Source organism: Branchiostoma floridae, chromosome 4 (assembly GCF_000003815.2).
Source record: "Branchiostoma floridae strain S238N-H82 chromosome 4, Bfl_VNyyK, whole genome shotgun sequence".
Taxonomy (NCBI): Eukaryota; Metazoa; Chordata; class Leptocardii; order Amphioxiformes; family Branchiostomatidae; genus Branchiostoma; species Branchiostoma floridae.
Genome location: NC_049982.1, coordinates 29,366,388 through 29,388,994, shown reverse-complemented (window position 1 = coordinate 29,388,994; position 22,607 = coordinate 29,366,388). Strand labels below are relative to the sequence as shown.

Below are 22,607 nucleotides of genomic sequence, written 5' to 3'. Positions count from 1 at the left end.
TTTTTTTCGCTGTGTCCGGCCTAAAGTTCCTTGAGCTACTCCATTTTCCCCCCAAACGCTATAATTTCTAACCGTGCGTGAGATTAAATAGATTTACAGTTTGTAGCACAAGCTTCACAACAACGAAAATGGAATGGAATTCTGACAGAGGCTTGGAGACCACGACCGGAAAGACTAGCACGGCGGGGGAGGGAAGACCTCGGCCGGGCAGCGCGCACTTCGCACGTCCGTGGTAAACGGCTGTAATGTGCTGAAGTGATTAGGTTTATGGCGCTTTGAAAATTGCGACTGCCGGCAGAGGTTAGGTTTTGACACAGCAAGATATAATACGAAATAGAAAGCCCGATAAAAACGACTAAAAAAAACGATAAAAAACAGCCTGAGCCTAACCTCTGCTTGGAGAGTAGTCCAGATGACGCGTTGACGCATGCCTGGCTAAAAGCCTGACTCCTACACATTCCTGTGACCAGATAAGGTGAAGTAATATTGTCTCTGTTGGGGTCAAAAGAGGTCAACTTCAAACATGAAGGATTAAAGAAAGTCTCCTGTGAGCGTATCACAGTTTGAGATCGTGAAAAAGTAAACAAAAAAAAAATGAAGTGTAACCCCAATAATATTGCACAATACAGGTTGAATTTCTGTTTTTGTAGCGCTTTAGTTATACACAGTACAAAAATGTATGTGAATGAACAGCATAACTTTTGAATTGGATGAATTCTTTTGATATTTGATATGTCTGTAGGTCTTGATGTGACCTTGAAATGATTAGATTTACTGCAGCAGAACTCCCAGATTTGATACATCCCATGATCTGAAACTGGACGTTTTGGGTGCAGTACCAAATAAAGAAGCCAGGGGGCAGAAATTCATCCATTACTATTGTCTTCTAAAATTAACCTACCAAATGAAGGGACCAAGTATCATCCTAAACCATCCAGCATTGTGCTAACTAAAACAAGCAAACAAACAAGCAAACAAACACAATTAACAGAAACAGCATTTTTCATGAGGAAAAAAATAAGCGGACAACCACATGTACCTGTGTCTATCTAATGAAGTACATTATCATCATCATCATCGGTCGACGTGATCACACATGTTCGCACATGTCTACACGACAGGGTTATACGGCCTCTTACGGGGTGACATACCCTTTCGCTGGCTAATTACAAGATGGGGATGCGCCAAGTCTCCTGTCCGGGTGAATGATGTAAATCACCATGTGGCTCATACGAGACAGAGGTCGCCAGGCCTCCATCCGGGTGATTTGAAGTGAATCACCAACTTCCGACAGAGGGATTTGTACCAACACACACCGCTGCATCGCACGTGTGGGGGTTCTTTAACGTGCATAGGGTGTGGCTCTCCCCATACACGGGACCTCCATTTAACGTCCTATATCCGAGGGACGGCCCAAGTAGAAGCTAGGTACTCATTTTCACTTGAGTAAAGTGAGGAAAGTCGTGTAAAGTGCCTTTCCCAAGGGCACAAGATCGGTAACACAGCAGCTGGATTCGAACCCGCAACCTGTGTGAAAATCAACTCGCCCCGAACGGTTCGGACCAGTCCGAGGGCAGTCCACACGGTCCGCCTACGTGAAAGCCGTCCGGCCCGCGAGGCTGCCGGTCCGCGCGCCGGGCGGTGAACCGTCATTAAGTGGTTCAGCACGTTCGGCAGTTCAGGACCACCGGACGCTTTGGGCGCCGTAAAACACTTAGAAAAAATTGCCGCCGCCCGGCTAAATTTTGTCTAAGTCCCTAAATTGTACGAAGCCGTGCGACAGCGCCCCCTTCCGTACACTAAGCACAGCGACCAGAAGAGCGGTACAGTCCGTAGGTGAGACTATTAGACATTGTTAGAGGCATGCATTACGTCCATTATTGCGGGGCAACAGCCAGAGCGGGCGAACACTAATAGTAATAGCGTTGTACTGTCGCCTAAACAATACTAATAGACTAAGTAATCCTATGAAAATAAAATAAAAATGAGATTTTTCTACCTTCAAATCTCTGGTGGTCTTCCCACCACACATTGGCCGTTCCCATGGCGCCATTCTGGCGGCAGCCGTTTGATGTGTACAGTGTGTGACAATCTATTTACTGGCTAGCCAATCGCTACGATTTGTACGAAATGAGCCGGAGACATCGATTTTCACTGCAAATAATGAGCAACATGATTGGTTGTAAGAAACTGAAACTGAAATCCTATGCCCCACTTTCAAGTTTCTTGGAAATTCATCTGAATATGGCGAGCCAAAACACGTTGTTCAACCACGTACTTGAGCCCCCTGGTCGTCAATAAGAAGTTTTAAACATACCCAGAAATGTGACAAACGGAGAAATTTTACGATAAATTCAAGTGATTCAGGCATTGCCAACATTTTCGCAGTTACATATTGCCACATTTTGTGACATAATTTAGGTTGTGGGCCCTGTCCGAGTTTTATGGACGGGAAAATACGTCCGAGTGGGAGAACTGCTACAAATGCCTGTTTATGGTACCGCCGGGCGGTCTAATGAAGTCGGCCTGCTCTCTCCTTGCAGGAAAATGTTAGTCTCTACAAGGACGTTATCTGATAGAATGTCCTTGGTCTCTACCAGACTCCAGGTCGCTGGAAAACCGTAGAAATAGAATAAATAGAAGAGTAAGCCGGCCAGAGGAGTGTAGCCGGCCAGGGAACAGTACGCGACCTGAGTGCACAGTTTAGATTGCCCATCACGCCCATGCAGCGTTGAGTACGCGGATCACACCTACATGTTTATCCGCTCGACCATTATTAAAGGGTAATCTGCCACGAAGTACCAGTCTTTGCATCGTATCTCGTACACTACCAAATGCCGTGCATGCAGCATATAAAATCTTTATTGACACGACAAAAGTAAAGCGACTTTCGTAAGGTCTATAACTAAACAGACATATGAATATCTATAGGTATGAGCAGCATGTAACAGTTTTTTTCCAAAGTACTGTCAAACAGACTATTACAGACAATGTGACAATGATCTTCCAAAATACCTAGAAGACTGTTAGTCATTGTTACGAAGTCTGTTCTCATGAAGAATGAATATGTTTTAGTCCTGTTTGTCTCTTTATTTTTCTCTAGCGATAAATGAGAAAAAAGTCTTAAACACGTAACAGCAGATACCGCTTGGATAGTCGCAGTGGCATGGCGAATAAGAATTCGGCACGCCGTATTTCGTTTCTAAATCACACGAACGCTATATTGTCCGTTCTGCTGTCGTGTTTGATTTGCTAACTACATTGCCCACGCCAATAAAATCGTTGTCTTCCAAGCGCAGTGTAATAAAGTACTATAAGAAGAATAAACGACAATGCTATTGTAGGTCACCCTGGCACCTGAGGTCTTCACCACACGACTCGGGATTGATCATGCTCGCACGGCGTTAAAACGGGCGGGGAAAAGTTACAGACCACCATTGTTTTCTGTAGAACTAAATATAATCTTTCTACCCTATGATTAAATAATTGTCTCTGGCGCTTTACAAATAAGACGACATTGAGTAGCGCTACGTTTCGATTGACTGTCATTGTACCAAGCGACGATTCTGTCCAAATGTGCAATAATACGGGAGATAATGTTGAAAATGTATTTAGCATCTTTATTGCCTTTCATGACGTCTGGCATTATCTCGCCTTGTGGACAATACCTAACATGATTTGTGAAGTGCAATATTTTGAATGTTTCTCACTTACCAAAATTTCCACCATCGTTTGGAGTCAAAGCGCATGCTTTGGCCGGAAAGGAACTTGTGAGCAGTACCTGGTTGGATCACCTGTTGGACGACCTGCAGCAGCGAGACTTCAATCGACTCTCTGAAAACGTGTTTAGTTTGACCAGTGACATTATATCAAGAAAGTGGGACTAAAAACAAGTACAGTGCTGTGTCACGCTGGAGTACGGTATCCAAAACAGCCTCGGACACGGGTAACGGTTAGCCGAACATCTAACGCCACCATTTTACATGCATATTGTTGTTAGAAGCGTTAGAACTACTTTATCATTTTGACCTGTACTTAGCTTTAAGAGCACAAACGTACAATAAAAATTCGAAAATATATTACTGGTTAGTCGAAGCGACGACTGGATCAAGAAACGCCGTGGATGGCTGCATCCAGCACGTTACACTTACAGAAGGAGAGACTATGCACTACCCGTGCGTCGTAAATTGATAGGGGTTGGGGATGGTGACGCACAATCTAGGGGTCGGTGTCATGTTCCCCTGAGAAATTTGGACGCTTCATCCTTCGTAATATGAAAGGTTTAATAGACTTAGAGAACTGCCCTGGATCGGGCCAGGGACAGGCCGGATCTCAGGACACGCAACAGTGCTTCCCGTACCGTTCTGAACGTTCGGACCGGCTATCACGATTATTGTCAGCAGGGTGTCAAGCTTGAAAGACTCCCCTGTCTGCCCCTGGGGATAACATGAGCATTGCGCGTGCGTCGCGGTCATTTCAAATTGAAAACTCATCACTAAACCGTTTCCTGATGTCCTGTGTTATTTTTCCGCTTTTTAGTCTTATACTAAGGCTAAATGTACAGACTATCATGGATAAGTTGGAAGAGGTGTCGCGTGAGGGGTTTGTACGTTGTCGTTTCGGGTCAGGATGCATCAAACTGCCATGGAGAGATGGAAAAGGACTAGCAACACAAACAATTTGTGTGGAATTATGTTCTGGTGCTGTTCCAACTGACTGCCGAAACTTCCGTGGAATACGAATGGACTGGAATACAAACACCCCTTCTTGTTCAAGACTGAACTGGTAAGAAACTGTTTTACATCGTTTAGCTGTGTTACCAAGTGTGTTAGATGTGAAATTATCAACAGCACAGTCAAAATCCTGGCTAACTGAAGTATCCATGTATTTTTTCCGCACTTACTGGGACTCCTGGGGGCTGTATTATGCATAATGTTGTTTCAGCGCCCATTTTCGTGGAAACACAGTGGTATGACGTAATTTTCACTTGTTGCATCAAAGAGGAAGTCATGTTTCCACGTACCGTTGCAAATTATATCATAAATATAACCTTCTCGGCGAAGATAATGATGTGATTATGATCGTCTTACAATTTCCGCATACACCACTGATCGGAGGTAATTTTAAATCCATGACGAAGGTAACGAAGTTGTTTCCTCAATGTCCCGGGTTTGATAAAACCTCCCTGGTTGGGGGCAACGTTCTCACGGGTCGGACATGTCGGAGCCAGGTGGATCTCTGGACACGGCACAGTAAATCCCGAACCGTTTGAACCGTTCGGACGGGCTATCGGGATTATTGTCAGCAGGGAGTCAAGCTTTAGAAACTCGCCTGCCTGCCCCTGGGGATAAAACCTGTGAAATTCCAGCGAAGTTGTTTTCTTCAGTAGCGTATCTTGGCTGTGTACATGCACAATGTTGTGTAACAACTAAACGCACAGAACAAAGACTAAACTGTAGACTAAGCGTAATCTGAATTAGCACGTCAGGTGTCCATGTCCATGCTTCATATAGAGTAAAGAGAGTAGAGTACAACTACAACTGAAAAATATTGATATCAACGTTCCATAGAATTACTTCTCCTCACCATGGCATACTAGTAACTTCCTCCCAAGGACGTTAAATCCATGTCCTCACGAGCGGAATTTCCTCGACAATAATCCTCCCTGTTTAATATTGTTCCTCCTTACCAACTTTTCAAAAAGCGTTTATTCACTTGTGCCGCAAGTAAAGATTTTGCCTGCTATTCACACATGTGCCTTTGACGGGCATAAAAATCTATCAAGCGATGTGAAAGTTGAAACGTCTACGGCGTAGGTTAACAATAATCCTCTAGGGTGACGTCTTTTAATCTCTACTCATTCAATCAACAATTTGTATGATAACACTCGTGGTACTTCTGAAGCCTTCTGAATATCGTTGGTTTTACAAAAGTTAATGAAATCACATGCACAATAACTATACACTAGAGACAAGCAGATTTTACATCCTATTTGCTTTGCTGAATAATTCAAGTAGATTCTAGACTTACGGCCGAATCTCAAAGGTGCGGCCGGACGTTGGTGATTTTGCCACCCTTCCAGAAATTGGAGACCCGTTGTAGTGTGACATTTTGATTCCTGCCCTACGAATCGGTCTGGTAGGCGGCTGTCCCCGGAGACCAGTTTTGCAGAAGGAAAGCTTTATGGGAACACCGGCCAGTCTTGTCAAAAGTCGCTTACATGTGCGCAAAGTAAATTTACTGACGAAAGATTCCAATAATAACTGTGCAGACGTTTTATAATACGGACAGCATGACACACAGCTAGCGGAGATGGTTGCTAATTATTTTGTCGGTCGCCACGCGATGATGGACAGCGGCACGCCTCTATACCTAAAGTTTCGCGCTGTGTGGGTGTGGCCTAGCCACTGGCTCGCAAATTGATATCTGGATCGTATTTTCCCGTCTTTGAATAACTTGCTCGTGAAAAAAGGCAAGAAACACAAAGGAAATGGGTATAATGACGACATCATTCTTAGTGATATTCCTGTCGATGGATGTGCAAACTGTGCCAAAAATTAACATGTGGAACGTAAAATAAACAACAAACAACGAGTTACAGACATGTGCGCACTTGTCGGGCGGCTGTCCCAAAGGACCGGGAGGCTTCAATCAAGTGTGGGAGAGTTCAATTCACGTATGGGGGCCAGCACCTATATCAAAACTAGTCTTATGTTAGACACGTAGAATAATATTTTGTGGCACTAGATTAACATATATTACCATTCAATATTTAGATACAAATTTCTTTCAACAAAATACAATGAAGTTCAACACACACCAACAAAATGTTTGGCTTCTTCATAGGATCGTCTTCTTGTTTACGTTTGAGATGGGGTCACTGAACCCTCGCCGCCGCTGGGTGCGTAACGTGCCTAGAGTTGGCATGAATATATTAGGGCATTCAATGATGTTTATAAATGAATCTTCTAGATTATGGACTTGAATGTATATCATATATTAGTGATAGTGTCTCCAACACATGTTTGGTAACCACGCTTCAGTCGGAAAGACATCAGAAACCCATTACTTACGCTTTGTACATGGTTTGTGCGGACAATCAAATGTTTCCTGGGACTCCGCACGCACATAACGTCAAAGTGAGGGCACATGTGATTTACATTGATTGTCTTGCGGCTGGTGTCATTCTGTAACTTCAAGCCGTGACTTAATGATTTCACATTCAGCGGCTGGTGTCATTCTGTAACTTCAAGCCGTGACTTAATGATTTCACATTCAGTGTCTATAGGAGCACTGGCGGCAGAGGGATGAATTGCATTCAAATTCTTTCTATTTTGTAACGGCATTCCGGCGGTTCAGACCGTCCGAACTGTTTGGGCAGCGATTTCCAGTTGCCATGTAAATTGGTGGTTCGCAGACGTCCGCAGACGTCCGAACCGGCGCCCCGCGGTGCTCTGCACGCCCCCAGACGGTTCGGATCGCTTTGTTGCTATGGGAACCTCCCGTTCGGCCGTCCGGCGCGGGCGGAGCCGTACCGGCTCGAACCGTTCGAACGGCCCGCTCCAGGCCGCCGCCCGAAAGCGTTCGAACCATGCCGTCCGGGACCAGTCCGGGACGTAGTCCGGGCTAGTCCAAGCGGCCAATCTGGACGCTTTTTGGCCGTCCGAACCGTTCTGCGAACTGTCGAGCGTCCGTCCCGTCCGACCGACCCGTCCGACCCCCGGACTATTGCATGGTTCGAACTGACGGTTCATGCCGGTTCGGACTAGTCCGGGACGGGCAAATTTTCACACAGGAACCTCTCGGTCACGGGCCGAACATGGTCCCGCTGCGCTACACGGTCCCACTAAAGTACATCATACTTTCATCTATGCACTAATGCACAATATGTTTTTAAATCACTAGATTTATTTTTGCCCTTTACACAGTGAGGCATCTGCATGGAGTCGAGAGGAAGGCATGGGTGTTGTGTTAGCTGACCCGGGAACAAGTGCAGGACCCTGGGAACAAGCTCCTGGAGTTGGAGGACAGCTTATACAGTATGTCATTTTTAACATATTATTAAGGCCTATGAAAATGATGTTGTGTTTCCTGTTTCACGACCTACCTTAGAAAAATCTGCCTTTTTTTTGGTGGGCAGTGGAGTCACTTAGTATCCACTTAGAATTTTTATTTAGCCTCTTCCATTCAAGTAAAAAAAAAAAACTGCTTGTCTTATTGAATGAAAGATTTGCAACCATCATGTACAAAATCAAAGTCTCACATTGAAAATGTAAGCGTCTAAATGCATTTCAGTATTGCAAAACTGTATTGTATCCCTAGAATTTGGCCAAAGTCTAAAATAAAAATTAAAAAAAAGCTTTTTTTTCAAGATAATCCTTACCTACCAACCCTAAATTTTTCAGGGCTGAAACAGGAAACACAACATTTTTTCCCAAGGCCTTACATACAGTTTATAAACAAAGATGGAGTTTCAGGTTTTCTGTAATTCCTGATTTTTTTTATGTACTTTAATTTATGTTCACGGTTTTCACGGTGAAGACTGTAATGTGAACTTATCATTACTGATAACAAATAATTCATCTTGGTGATGATAACAAATTTTTTGTTCACCCTGAACATTTAGTTCTGAGAACAGGTAAAATTTTCTCAGACTGTGAAAGTTTGGTACCAAGAAGACAAAGTGAATTACAGTAAGAGTCGCAGATATCCCCGACTTACAATTGGGAGTTGGGGTGGCCCATGTGTTGGACCAACCCCAAATTGAAACTGGGGTTCGAAAATTCGAGCAGATTTTATGAAATTTGTGCAAGTGCTAAGATACCACTGTTGATTTCTTTATGAAATTGTTTTTCTTGATATGTTATAAGGGGGGACAAGTACTGTTTATATATAATTATAGGATTTTTTTGGTATTATAAAATTAGATGGACCTCAGTATCGTTTTCTAGATTAATGAAATTTCTCAATTTTACAATAATTATTCTAAAGTTCAATGAATCCATAAGTGCCCTGTTTGTTCGATTTAGGATGTCATATTGACATTTTAACACCTATAAATATAAGGTAATATCGTCATTTCTATAAATTTACCAAAAGGTACCTAAGTCTGGACAGCAAACACCATGATACCACAAAGTTCTCAACAGCACTTTGTGGTTTGTTTGCCAAGAAGTAATTAGGCATAATGTTGTGTACATAGGTTACTTGCCTAACTAATAAATACAGGTAGGAATCCAAAGGTGACTGACCTCTCCTGCCCTATCTGGGTATCAGTAAACAGGTCAAAGGTCACAAACAGTGTACCATCTTGTACCCGGGGTTTTATGTGCACATGAAAACATATGGCTGTATTGGGCAGTGGACCGAAGTACAGCATTTGTAGAATAGAATTATTTGATATGAAATGATAAAAAGGAATGTCAGGAAGAGGCATTGTATTGCATGTCATCCCCTCCATTGTTTCATTACAGGGCTCGAAATTCATTTTTGGGATTAGGTGCACTGGTGCACCCAGCTTAAAATATTGGGTGCACCAAAAAATTTTTGGGTGCACCACTTACATTTAAGTAGAATGTCAGAAAAACCTAATAAGAAAACTTAGTTACATGCTATCAAATTCTTAAACAAGTACCATGACAGTCATTCTTATTATCTTTCCAACACTTAGATGTCAATAATATGATGTATACTAGTATACTTTGATATCTTTACATACATAAACCCAAGAAAATATTTGGGTGCACCCTGTGCACCCATAGAAAATAATTGGGTGCACAGCTCCAATTTTGGGTGCACCTGGGTGCACATGCACCCAGTATTTCGAGCCCTGCATTATGATGGTGAAGTTTGTTAAAAGATAAAATAAAATGCACTATATGCTGATATAGATTGCAGTATTATATTTTTATATATTGAGAGAACTTTTTACCTCCATGAAATGTCATGGAGGTTATATTTTACCCCGCGTTTGTGTGTGTGTGTGTGTGTCTGTGTGTGTGTAAACAAGATAACTCAAGAACGGTTGGGTGGATTGGTTTCATATTTGGTGTTTTGGTAGTGTGTGATGAAAGCTGGAAATGATTAGATTTTGGGCCCCCTAGCGGCTCTCCTTGGTACTGCAGCGCAACTTCCGGTTTTGCTATCTCGGTGTTCTGAACATGCTATGGTCACGATTTTTTAGTATTAGACAGCTCTTGTGCTCAGGAAGAAATGACATAAGTTTGGGCCCCCTAGCGTCTAGTTTTGGGATAGCAGGGGCATTTTTGTCAAAAACTTCTGACGAGGATAACTCAAGAAGGGAACAACGGATTTTCATGATTTTTGGTATGTAGGTACCTTAGACAATGTTGTACAAGATAAGATACTAATTATGCAAAATAGGAGTACATTTGCATAATTAATGAGAATATTCTATCATAGCAGTTTTTTCAATGTATCTCTTGTCACAAACGTGATATGATCGTGACATTTAAGTGGTAGATAGCTTTTAGCGTCATGAAAAAGTGGGGCGAGTTTCAGTCCCCTAACATTTAATTGTGGAACTGCAGGGGCGTTTTTGTCAAGACACTCCAAAGAGGATAACTGCAGAAAGGAACGACGGATTGCCTGCATTTTAGGCATGCAGGTAGCTTAGGCAAAGATGTTCATAATGATATACATGTTATGCAAATGGGGACTTAATCTGCATAATTAATGAGGAAATTGTATAGTTCCATTGTTTTCAATAACTGAACCTCAATACATGTAACACATGTTAATTATGATAGGTGGAATATAAGCAGATACCAAATATGGTAATGAGGAACTTATTTGCATAATTTATGTAAAAATTCAAAACTGCTTTATGATCAATAATGGGAATTTTATAATTGTGACATGTGTACGTTAGTCAATGATGAACAACACCATGCATAAATTATGTTAATGTGTTGGTCAATTGCATGAAATTTACGAAAGCTCTAAATTTTCATGGAGGTATGAGGTCGCCGAACTCTAGTTTCTTATATTTTTGTCATTCCAACCATTTCCATTCAAAATCTCGGAAATTTTTCTTATCCACATATTTGCATTCAAAATTAGGGATCAGCTAATTTGAATGCTTTAAATACATTCCCATGACTGTGTCAATTGTTTTTCCTAGCTTAATTACTGGTAACAATATCATACTCTATCTCTCTCTTTCAATATATAGGCATGCCCAGACATTGAAGAACATTCACAACTACTTCAAGAACCTCGAGTAAGTACATTGTGTATATTCCTTTACCTAACGGCAGTATATAGTCTAACAGTTACCTAGTCTTTTATTGTCATTTTACGAACAAGTATTAACACACGAAACAAAGGTCAAAAGGGTGATCAAATAAAGCAATGCTGAGTAATTTTTTATTCAGAGAGACATTAAGAACTGTTTCTGCATTAATCCTATGAAAAAATTAATATTTTACTAAAATTGTTAAAGGTAACAAAATCAATACTGTATGCAAATCACTTCTATTATATACATAAATATCATTTGATGGTAGTATCATTTTTTAGTAGTGTATTGGCTGTAAATGTTTATTGTAGAAAATAGGTCATGTATGTATTGCCAACGTGATTCTATGTGTAACTGGTCACTATGGTTTACTGTAAATCTTACTACGTTTGCTGGAGTTTTATTTCTGCATTTTTTTGAGTGCTTCACAACAATCAAATCATCACACTGTGAAAATTTGCTTTGGCGTTGCAGTATTTTTTTCAACTGTGAACTAAAAACGCTGTATAATTTCCAGTCCTGCTACAAAATCAAATTGCCGCGAAAATAAAAGAATCCACAGTAAATTGGCAAGCAAATACTGTAACACAGATGCATTCAAACCTGTCCTAGTGACCACCTGTACATAAAAAAACACCTGGCCAGTGTGACTACCTTCTGATGGTAAGATTTTAAAAAATTTTCCCATGTAAGAGAATCCAGTGTCATATAGGGTACCAATAACCCACAAAGAGGTCGAAGGGCGTGAACGTGCTATAGACATAGTGACCACCTGTCAAGATATAGAAGAGATTTATTGGTTCCTTGAGTTGTCTTCTTAGGCAGAGATTTGACTGTACTTAATGTAAGGCAGGGCTCGAAGTACCACCTGCATATGTAGGTTAGTGCAGGTAAAATTGGAGCTGTGCAGGTATTTCTGGTGTCTACCTGCACATAACCTGCACTGGTCCATGTACTGGGTTTACATGTCATGTTTCATAATGGGGACTTTACTGGCTATGATGTACTGTTACCACCTATGAAGTATAGATGAAGTAATGGCAATAGTTTCTGAACAGATTTTAGTATGATCAATACTTCCTAAATTCAGAGTGGTACAGGTAAAATTTGTCTGGTGCAGGTAATTTTCAGTGTTACCTACACCTGTGCAGGTACAAATGTATGCAGACTGAAGAAAGAATTTGAGCTCTGTAAGGTGACTGATGAGCTAACTGTTTTGTATTGTCTGTTGTTTTTTTCTGCAGGAGTCGACGCTGCTGCATGAGTTTAGCAGGCAGACAGACTGTCTTCAGCCATATGAGAGTGGTTAGTAAATGTTCATGTGTTTTTTTCTGGTGTACACAAGGTTATGATCACAGGGATGTCCCTGTAGCTCAACTGGTAGCAACTTCACAGTTGAGCTCCTGGTTCCAATTTGATGCGAACCAACTTTGCATCCCATTGACCAAAACCAACCGCTATAAAAACAGCCCCATCCCATACTTCACTCACCTTTTAAATACATGTACCTGAAAAGATCTCCCATGTCTCTCAATCCACCGTCACAGTCTTCATTTATACCTTGCATAACAAGTTGTTTTGTTTCTTTTTGCTTTATTCCTATAAGACTTCTTGTAGCTGTATATTTTCATAGATTTTACACATGTATGAAGTACAATGTATAAAATGCACAATTCAGCCTCTTCTACTGTATAGAAGTAGCTGCCATGTATTTTATTGTTCACTGACTGAACCAATAAACCAATCTTATCTTGTCTAATATAATTGGTTGGTAACTGGAAGACCCGGTTCAATCCTGGGTAGGGAATCTCGGTTAGGGCTTTGAGTAGGGACGTAGAATGGTGGCCCTGTATTCAAGGAGGCAACTTCTTGCTGTGAAAATATACCCTACTATACAGAAATAGCATGGAAACATTCTAGCCTACATGTGTGTGCTATTTTTCAAGTCACTATAACTGTTATTTGTTTGAAAATTGAACAGAATAAGTACACAATTCAAAATACGCAAAAAAAGAAACTACCAAAAAATCTTAATTCTCACGCAAAGAACAATTTTCTTATTCTTCTTTGGTGAAGAAAATTTTTCTCACACCTAAGAATTTTCTGGAACTTTAAGCAAAATCTTCTTGTTTTTTCATATGATGCAAGAAAAAAATTCTAGAGATGCTTGCTTTTTTTATAACTCTTAAGAAATACAATAATTTTTGCTCTTGATGTAAGAAAATTATTCTTGGTGTAAGAATATTAATCTCAAAAATGTCTCGAAAATTCAAGCAAAAATTTGCTTGCCCCATGGACAAGCACGTTTTTCTAAGATTTCGTGGGGACAGAATAATTTTCTTCCTGGAAGACAAATTTTCTATGAGGAAGAAAAACAAGATACACATTCAAGAAAAAAACATTTTTGGTCAGAGTGCTGTTTTCAAAGTTTTTTTCCAATTACATGTATGCTTTTGGTTCATGTTATTCACTTTTGTAACTTTTTGTACTCTATTATCAGATGAGAATCATTGTTTTACTATAACTACATTATCTTATTCAGGTGAAACAAGATGGGGATGCCAGTCTTGAGGAAGGTAAGCCTTTTTCCAGTAACTGTTGTATCTTGTTCTTCTAAAATGTTGAACACACAGTCAGCTTAGACAACAACACAATCGTGCCGTGACCTTTGGTCCAAGTGACCCCTTAACATGTACCACAAACTGTAACATTGTTTTGAACATGTCACTGTTTGTTCTTGAATATGGTAATTTTGCTTCATATATTGTGATTTGACTTATTAGAATTATGACTATGTTTTATATACACACGTGTATATAGAATACAACACGGTGTATTCCGTATCGCCCAAGGTATCAGCCCGACCGCGGGAGGGCTGAGACCGAGGGTGATGCGGAATACACTGTGTTGTATTTTATTCATGTCATACCCACCTGAGAAAACCCATGTTTTGATGCGAAATGCGCCAGAAGTTGAACAAATTTGTTGCCCTCGAAAAAAACAGCGTTGCAACCGAATCAGGTATTCGAACTTTCGATGGCGCCGTACTCGGCCCACTCGAAACAGTTTGATTTATTTGAACGGAGCCTGTGTGATAACCCCGGGCCGTACGGAAAGTTATCAGCCGGTCCGAAACACCCGTATCGAACGTTTTCGCGTCACAGGTATGACATAAAATATCATTATAGGCCTAGGAAAACTTATTTACAATTACCTAAGAAAAGCCTCCTGAATCTTTCCTTTATTTTGGTTTCGTTGATGAATCTCAAAATATAATTCCTGTTAATAGTTTAATTTCTTTGTAAAGTTGAGATATAGCTAAAAAAAGAGAATCCCTACCAATTTTTTTTAGGACTGAAAGTATAAACAGAAACGTCATTTTTGCTACTTCTTAGCCACTTAGTAATACAATCAGTCATTTTCAAAACTCAAGTCGGTAGAAAATACAATGTAAATTTGTGAGTCTGGTGCAACAAAAGTTGAACTATGTAATTATAACATCTTGCTTTTTCTTATTACGGTAGGTGCTATGTCAGCAACAAAAAAGGGAGTTCGCATTTCACACAGACACCTCAGTGATAAGGTAGGCTATACTTTATGTCCATTTTGTCTCCATTAAAAGATATACATTTATAACAGTCACTTATAGTCTTTATCATACATCATGTCACGTAACTAATTAACTGTTGTGTTCCATTGTATCCTTTCCTACTATTGCATGTTTATGCCTATTATAAGTAAACAATGCAATAAACACATTCTTGTGAGCGGACTCTGAGAATCTGTTCTTTTTAATGAGGTATCCCTAGCTAAGTGATACAAGTTACCTACTAGTAGCTTGTATAGGTCAATGATACTGAAGTAGATGTAGCATATGTACAAGCTACTTGATGATGTGATGATATTCGTCCATCGGGAGTCAATGAGGCCCTTGACTTCAGATCAGTTCAGTTACTTAGATTGACATCTAATTACTAAAGATTGCCATAGTAAACGTGACTTAAGTGACAGTTGATATTCTTGCAGAAGTTTAATGCTGTACACAGAGTTTTGAATAATCATTCAAACTTCAGGTAGACAAACAAAGATTTGTGTAAGAGTACATTGATAATATGTAATGAAAGTCTGTTATGCTCTCTCCTCTCTCCAGGAGTTTCGCCTGTACAAAGTTGCCCTAGTCTGTGCCCAGTTCCCCGTACTGAGCGCCCCCGACCCCCCGTCCACACCCCACACCCCTTCCCCCTCGGCACAGCGCAAGTTCCAGTTCCCACACAAACCCACCCTCACCCCCATCCCCTCCTCTCCCCTTCCCAACTCTGACCCCCAAACACAAGAGGTTGGAAGTCAAAGGTCAACAGCCAAGGGGTCAGGAGGTCAAGGGTCAGGGAGTTCAGACGAGGATAAGTTGACGTCTCCAGTACAGCCCGAGGCCCTGTGTGAGTTGGTGAGGCAGGCATTTGGACTGAGTCAGGAGAGACATCTACAGTACACACGGCTGATCAGGGACGAAACTAACACCAAGTCTACTGCTAAGGTATGGAGAATCAGCATTATACCTCATTAACTCGACCTTATTCAGGGAGAGTGCCATATGCAGTATTCCTAGGAATCGCTAGATGGTGCACACATACAAAGAAAAGAAAAGCAAAGCATGATGGGACCTCACGTGATGACGCCCCTTCCCAATCATCATTTCCTTTTGTGCTTCGCGCAAGGTGCACGCATCGAGTTTGCTCCGGTATGATCCGGTAGTGACTCAGTTTTCGTCGTTTATATTACAATCATTTGTAACAGTGGGGTTCAAGTGCCACCAAACTGACCATGCAAATTGGTCAATCCTTTTGGCGTAGTGGTTTAAACGCGGCGTTGGGTCTGTGAGCTGATGGTACGGGTTCATTTAGTATGCATGTCAACAAATGGTACATATCAATTACTTCACTGCTTGAAAGCTGTGTTCTACTTCTAGCTGCTTGTTGAGGAGCTTGTTGGACAGCTGTCAATCCTAGAGAACAACAGCCATTCATTCTACAGTCCTCAGGCATTCCTGGTAAGTACAGACTGAGCCGGTATAGCTGCTCTTCATCATAACAGCTTCTGCATCTGTAAATTTGCAATGTCAGTATAGCCATGCTTTGGTGTAACACACAAGCAAGCAATATTTAAGTACTTAATGTTATGCAAGGACGATCATGCTATTGACACAATATGTAAATATGTCTCCATGTGTCTCAAAAAGAGAGAAGAACATGTTTAGATGCAGTCATTAGAGATTGTAACACATAGTGCCTTAGTTCCTTTTCCATTTATAAGTTTAGTTTTTTCCTCTGCATCCATAAGACCATATGTGGTCCTCTTGTGCAATTAGCCCTCGGGCATGAATATGCAATAAAGATTATCAATATCAATATCAATTTATATCAAGGCATGTAGCTGGTATATAAAAATTGTCTGCTGTTTGAGATAACAAATATATAGCCTCTCTATCTGTATTATTGTGTATAGCTGTATAACCGCTCTAAACACTATACGGTATAAAAAAAACGACCACGACCTAATCTAATAAGGACACTCTATAGTACTTGATGGCAAAAACTTCTGTTCTTCGATGGTTCCAGGGAAATAAAATCTCTTCAATATTTGTAAATTGAAAATGACCCTTCCTCAAACAATGCACCTTACAATTACCTGAGTGTACTTTAGCACCTTAGTTCCTCTCGTGCAGCCTTTCGGGCATATCGTACCGTCCTAGCCCACCTTGCATGGTTCTGAGCTTCTCTCTTGGATCTATACCAGGAGCTTCCAGAGGATTCTAGGTCTTCTTCCACGTTTGACCTCCATAAAAGTCTTGGTCTTCCTCTGATCTGCTCCTTTTTCCACCACTAGCTCTTCCCATTCTATGATCTTCACTGTTCTGTTCTCTCCCATTCTCAGGACATGTCCTATATAGCCACCTTAGCCTTCTTTCTCTCACAATGCATTTGGTATAAAACCCAAGTTGTCTTATACAATTTAGGGATTGAAATACTTTTTTATTGCTACATGCAAAATTGCAAGATGTCAAAAATTTTACGTGCTAAAATATTTACATGCAAAATACAACTAGTCTATGCTGCAATGTTCTAGCCACCATCCATCATACTGTACTTTGGTGGAATGTTGCTGCACTGGATAGATAAGAATTTTGCCCATTCTGTCACTATTGATAGACTGAAATTGGCACATGAATATATAGACAGAACTGCAAATTTTGGAAAGATATCCACATATAATCAGCATGATAGTTTGCAGCAAAGCCGAAGTTGATTGTTTATAACACCTACTGACAACCGGTGACGATCCCTGTCAGACAAAGGCATCGTGGCCTCAGTATTTTTACTATAGGCCATGTATTTTCAACATGCAAGATTGCAAGTTCAGAAATTTTTTACAAGTCTATTTCGAACCCTGCAATTACAGAGCAGGAACGCGTACGACTTCTGGCAGCAGAACGAGAGACAGAACATCACCCGACTCATCGGAAAGTTCTGGCACTTTGCCCTCCCCCCTCCCCTGGCCTCCACACACAAGTACCTGAGGGACCACCACACAGACTACAAAAACCTCATGGCAAAACTCATCAAGTAAGGAACAACTGTAACATCATTGTGCTTTTAGTTGTTAAACAGATCCCTTTGAACCACACATACTTCTTTTGTCATAGGGGGATTTTACTCACAATCGTAACATCATCACTCTCGTCTGTGAACAAAGAACATGTTTCAAAAAGCGTTTGCCAAACCCAGAAGAAGCACTGCGTTTGATTAATGATGCAATCTTTGCCCTGACTGATTTACATTTTACAAAGTACTATAAGGAACCTTTTCATAGAAGTTGGGAAGGAGAATAGCAAATATATATATCGAAAATATTTGACCACATATGTGTGTGGACACCTGGATGCCCTGGAAGTGAATACTCACAATACACCAGTCCCCTTTTAGTGATACCAGTGGGGGCCGACAAATGCTAGAAATGCTGCTGTCTTCCGGGTTCAACATACACTTTTTCGGACACGTTCTTTGTTTACAGACGAGCGCAATTATGTTACGGTTTTTGAGTAAAATCCCTCCATGAAGAAAGACTTCCTGTGAAAGATGGCCTTTTGCATAAGATTGTTGACTTTGAAGTGTTTTCGTGGAAGGATTCATTTTTTTTTTCAGTACGTTTTCAAAAACAGATGCTACAATGCAACTGATGAGTTGATGTACTATGATATTACATTTTGATTGACTGTTATTTCATAAGATAACTTCCTTTTAAATTAGTTTTTAGTCATGGTGAGACACTTAAGATAATTTTTTCCTTACCAGATACGAGGAGGCCTGTAAGGAAGACTTAAGCTCCTCAGGATCTGACAAACCCCAGAGTATCCTGTCTTCAACTAGCAAGAGACTCCTCCAGGAGTTCTCTCTCAGATATGGGGTGGTAAGACTTATATTCACTTTCTTAACTCCCTACATGTGTGTTAAGGTTTTATTTTTGTCAAAACTTCAAGGTTTTCCATTCAAATGCAAGAAACAATTTTCAGTTAGTCATTCTATTTGATCATCTTAATTTAAGTGTGTAATAAATTGTTTTCTGTCATTTTTTTTGTACTTTTATTTTTAGTTATTTCAGCCTAAGGAACTTTCTCCTGTTTTTTTTTTCTTGCAGGGAGAACTCTATTCTAGGATTGTGTATCTGGAACACCTAACCAAGTATGTACACTTAGTCTTATTAGTCTTTTTATGGCTTCAAGGAGAAGATTTAGGGAGAAGAGATTCTACTTCATTTGCCATTACTAGTTCAGTGCCTAGAAAGATTAATAAATAAATGAATAAATAAATGTGGCCTTGCACAGTGCAAGCTCTCTGAACAAGATAGCTTTTAAAAAAAAGCTGACTGGGGGCAAAAGCATAAGAAATAATAATAAGAAGAATAGGTGGTTGGGTGGCCTGAGTAATGGGGTAATATGTGGCCCAAACAAAACAAAAAAATTTTTTAAAAAATATTTATTTATTTATTTATTAGCATTCTCCATATACAATGACAATGGAAGGTATGGCGAAACAGGTGTCAAAGGTCACCTCTTCAAAGCCACCATACACACATGTTCGCACATGTTTACACACGGCAGAGTTATACCGTCCCTTACGTGGTGACATACCCTTTCGCTGGCTAATTACAAGACGGGGATGCACCAGGTCTCCCGTCCGGTGATTTGAAGTGAATCATCACCAACTTCAGACAGAAGGGTTTGCTCCATATCACACCGCACCATTGCACGTGTGGGGGTTCTTTAACGTGCATTGGGTGTGACTCTCCCCATACATGGGACCTCCATTTAACGTCCTATCCGAGGGACGGCCCTAGCCGAAGCTAGGTACTCATTTTCACCTAAGTATAGTGAGGAAAGCGGTGTAAAGTGCCTTTCCCAAGGGCACAAGATCGGTGACACACAGTCGGATTTGAACCCGCGACCTCTCGGTCACGAAGCACAAATGCCGCCGCTGCGCCACGTGACTTCACAAGTATTCTCCACACCCGGTCTGAAACCTTAATCTCCAGATTTTAAAGTCAAAGCCACCGACTCATTTTAACACAGATATGAACATACTGACATTGCATAACCCATGCTCATATGCAAATGAGCATGGACTATTGAACGACAGAAAATGAACATCAATGATGGAACTGCAAAAGAAAAAAGAAAAACAGCAAGGAATTATTGTTTTAATTGAATGTTATAGTTTGAAAGAAAAGATTTTCTTTTGCGCCCCCGGCAAAAAAAATCTTTACAAGAACACTGCATAGTACTTAGAATTGTGTACACAAAATGTACCTGTTCATAGTTCATAGTTAGAGTATAAAAGACCTGTTTCTTCCAGATCACTTCAGTGTCACTGACGAAGGATAGTGGATTCTATCCGAAACGTCTGACCGTTTCGCCAGCGTGCAAAAAACCCACTTGCACACTTGCACATTGCAACCACTTTTTACTTGGTGCAACTTACTTCTAAGCTCAGGTTGCACAAGGTGCAACTTAGATTTTGAGCCACAGAACTCAATTTTGTTGTCAACTTACTTGAAAGAAATAAATGGACCAAGGCAGCTCCGTTTCATATCAGCCAAACATGTATGTATTGTACCTTTTTTTTTGAGAAATTAGTGAATTGTAGGTGGTGCAACTTGAAATTCATTTGTGCGACCTAGTTTTTGCCCCAGGTTGCACACTGTGCAACCTGGCCCAGAAAAGTATTTTGTACAGTTGCTTGAGTAACTACGTTTGGGCATATCTTATTACCTGGATGTCTAACCTACATCAACGTAAAATGTACCCTCTTTAATCATTTTGCCCCTAATGTTTTTGCAGTAACCTGGAGCAGAGCTGGGACACTTGGTACATCCAGCATGTGACCGAGTCCCTGAGTAAGATCAGGGAGATCCTACATTTCCACGCTGGCACCATGGTCACTGTTAAACAAGAGGTCAGGGGTCAACTCAACACACCTCAATATGCTAATTTTCTTAGACATAACTTCAAGATTGTAGGCTGACTGTATATATCATATACTATAAATAGCACTCTTGATTTATCTTCATTTGGTTTATCCCTTCATCAATATATATTCTTATTGATTTCCAAAGGGACCCAGGAGACATAAAAAAACAGAGATTGAATGTAATACAGTACATGAATTCATCATTAAGTAAGGATAAAAATACAACATCTTGACTGTCAAACAAAATAGTTTCATGTTTTGTACAAATTAAACATTTTTTTGATACAATATAGAATAAAGTGAAATAAATTTTGCATGAAGATAGCCAGAGATTGAATTAATCCAACGATTAGTAACATAAGATAAATTTAAAGCACTTAGTTTTGTGCTGATTGAAAAGGTTTCATTTGAAAGATAGTTCAGGCAGTATTGCACTTACCTGACCATGTTTTGAAAGTCTAAATTCTATGTAAAGTTTGTTAACTTAAAGTTATATTCTTTCTGAAGAATATAGAATTTTTAATTGTGACACTGTACCTGATATCACTCCACAGCTAACAGTATTGGAGAACTCAGTGATGCTGCTACATGGTCAGTGTGGAAATGCCTTCACTCGCATCAAACGACTCTTCAAGGAAAACAAGCCGCCCCATGCTGTTGGTAAGTATGGATACTAAGTTAGTAGTAGTATCTAAGTTAGTAGTATTGTAGTATTCATAGTTGCAGTTGTCAATGGAAAACTCTTTGTCTGATTCACATAGACTGGAGACTAACAAATCTCAAAGAATGCAAAAATTGCCATAGTTTGTAATGTGGGAGGAGCACTGTGCCTTGAGGGACACAGTAATTGCTATGATTTGTAATGTGGCACAAATACAGTGACCTTGGGGAATAAAAACTTTGTCATGATTTGTGTAAGTAAGACTAACAGAGTACCTTTAGGAACACATGCCATAGTTTGTAATGTGGGAGTAGCACTGTGCCTTGAGGAACACAAAAGTTGCCATTTGGGATAAACACTTACTAAAAGAACACATACATTGGCATGATTTGTAATGAGGGACCATAACTTAACCTTGAGGAACAAAATCATGACAGACTCTTCACTCTTGTTACAGCATCTCTGATTGACCTATTGGAGGTTGTACTGAATGTAAAAGAGCTTCTGACTGGTCGGAAGGTGCGAGGTGTGCAGCAGTGGCTGGTCCAATATGCAAAGGAACGTCTGGCCCTGAGCTATGAGAGACACAAAACGCTGGCCCAGAATGAGCTAAAGCTGCACACCTATGGGCCAGGACTGTCTCCTAAACTGGTAGGTCATGACTTCCCTCCATCTACAACACCGTGGTGTCATGTGACCAGTGTGACCTTTGACACACATGACAACCCTATTCTGAGCTGATGAAAAAATGGCAGATGCCATTTGAAAATGCTCTCCCCACGAAACTTTTATAGTCATGCACATCAGTTTTAATTCTCCATATTCAATGTCATCAAAATGGATCATATGAAAGCCAATCAGTACCAAGGAAAGATGGAGTGGTAAGCCAATCAGCACCAAGTAATAGTTTATGGGATAGCCAATCATGCAAGGATATTAAGTCTTGATTAAAACATGATAGATATGAAGAGTGACATCTAGTATCTAAATAGTATAATGATTCTCAGTCTATACTTTGCTTACCTACCGGTCTAAACTCTTACTTTGAGCTTATTGGCTCGCCACTCCATCTTTCTTTGGTACTTAAATGTGCTGTTCATTTTACCTTTCCTTGGTGCTGATTGGCAATCCAATCAAGCGTTTTTTGATACTGATTGGCTGTTCA

At 40.5% G+C, this 22,607-nt stretch overlaps 1 protein-coding gene across 3 annotated transcripts in view; it reads left to right on the top strand.

The window, feature by feature from the left end:
• LOC118413362 overlaps positions 1–22,607 on the top strand; it is a 53,118-nt gene that overhangs the window by 5,056 nt on the left and 25,455 nt on the right. For all 3 annotated transcript variants that reach the window (XM_035816715.1, XM_035816713.1, XM_035816714.1), the window contains exons 3-15: positions 7,929–8,039; positions 11,195–11,242; positions 12,505–12,565; positions 13,803–13,836; positions 14,785–14,843; positions 15,411–15,794; positions 16,227–16,307; positions 17,717–17,880; positions 18,610–18,724; positions 18,953–18,996; positions 20,652–20,766; positions 21,336–21,441; positions 21,900–22,093. In XM_035816715.1, coding sequence (XP_035672608.1) covers positions 7,929–8,039; positions 11,195–11,242; positions 12,505–12,565; positions 13,803–13,836; positions 14,785–14,843; positions 15,411–15,794; positions 16,227–16,307; positions 17,717–17,880; positions 18,610–18,724; positions 18,953–18,996; positions 20,652–20,766; positions 21,336–21,441; positions 21,900–22,093 — 1,516 coding nt within the window. The remainder of the gene's footprint in view (positions 1–7,928; positions 8,040–11,194; positions 11,243–12,504; positions 12,566–13,802; positions 13,837–14,784; positions 14,844–15,410; positions 15,795–16,226; positions 16,308–17,716; positions 17,881–18,609; positions 18,725–18,952; positions 18,997–20,651; positions 20,767–21,335; positions 21,442–21,899; positions 22,094–22,607) is intronic.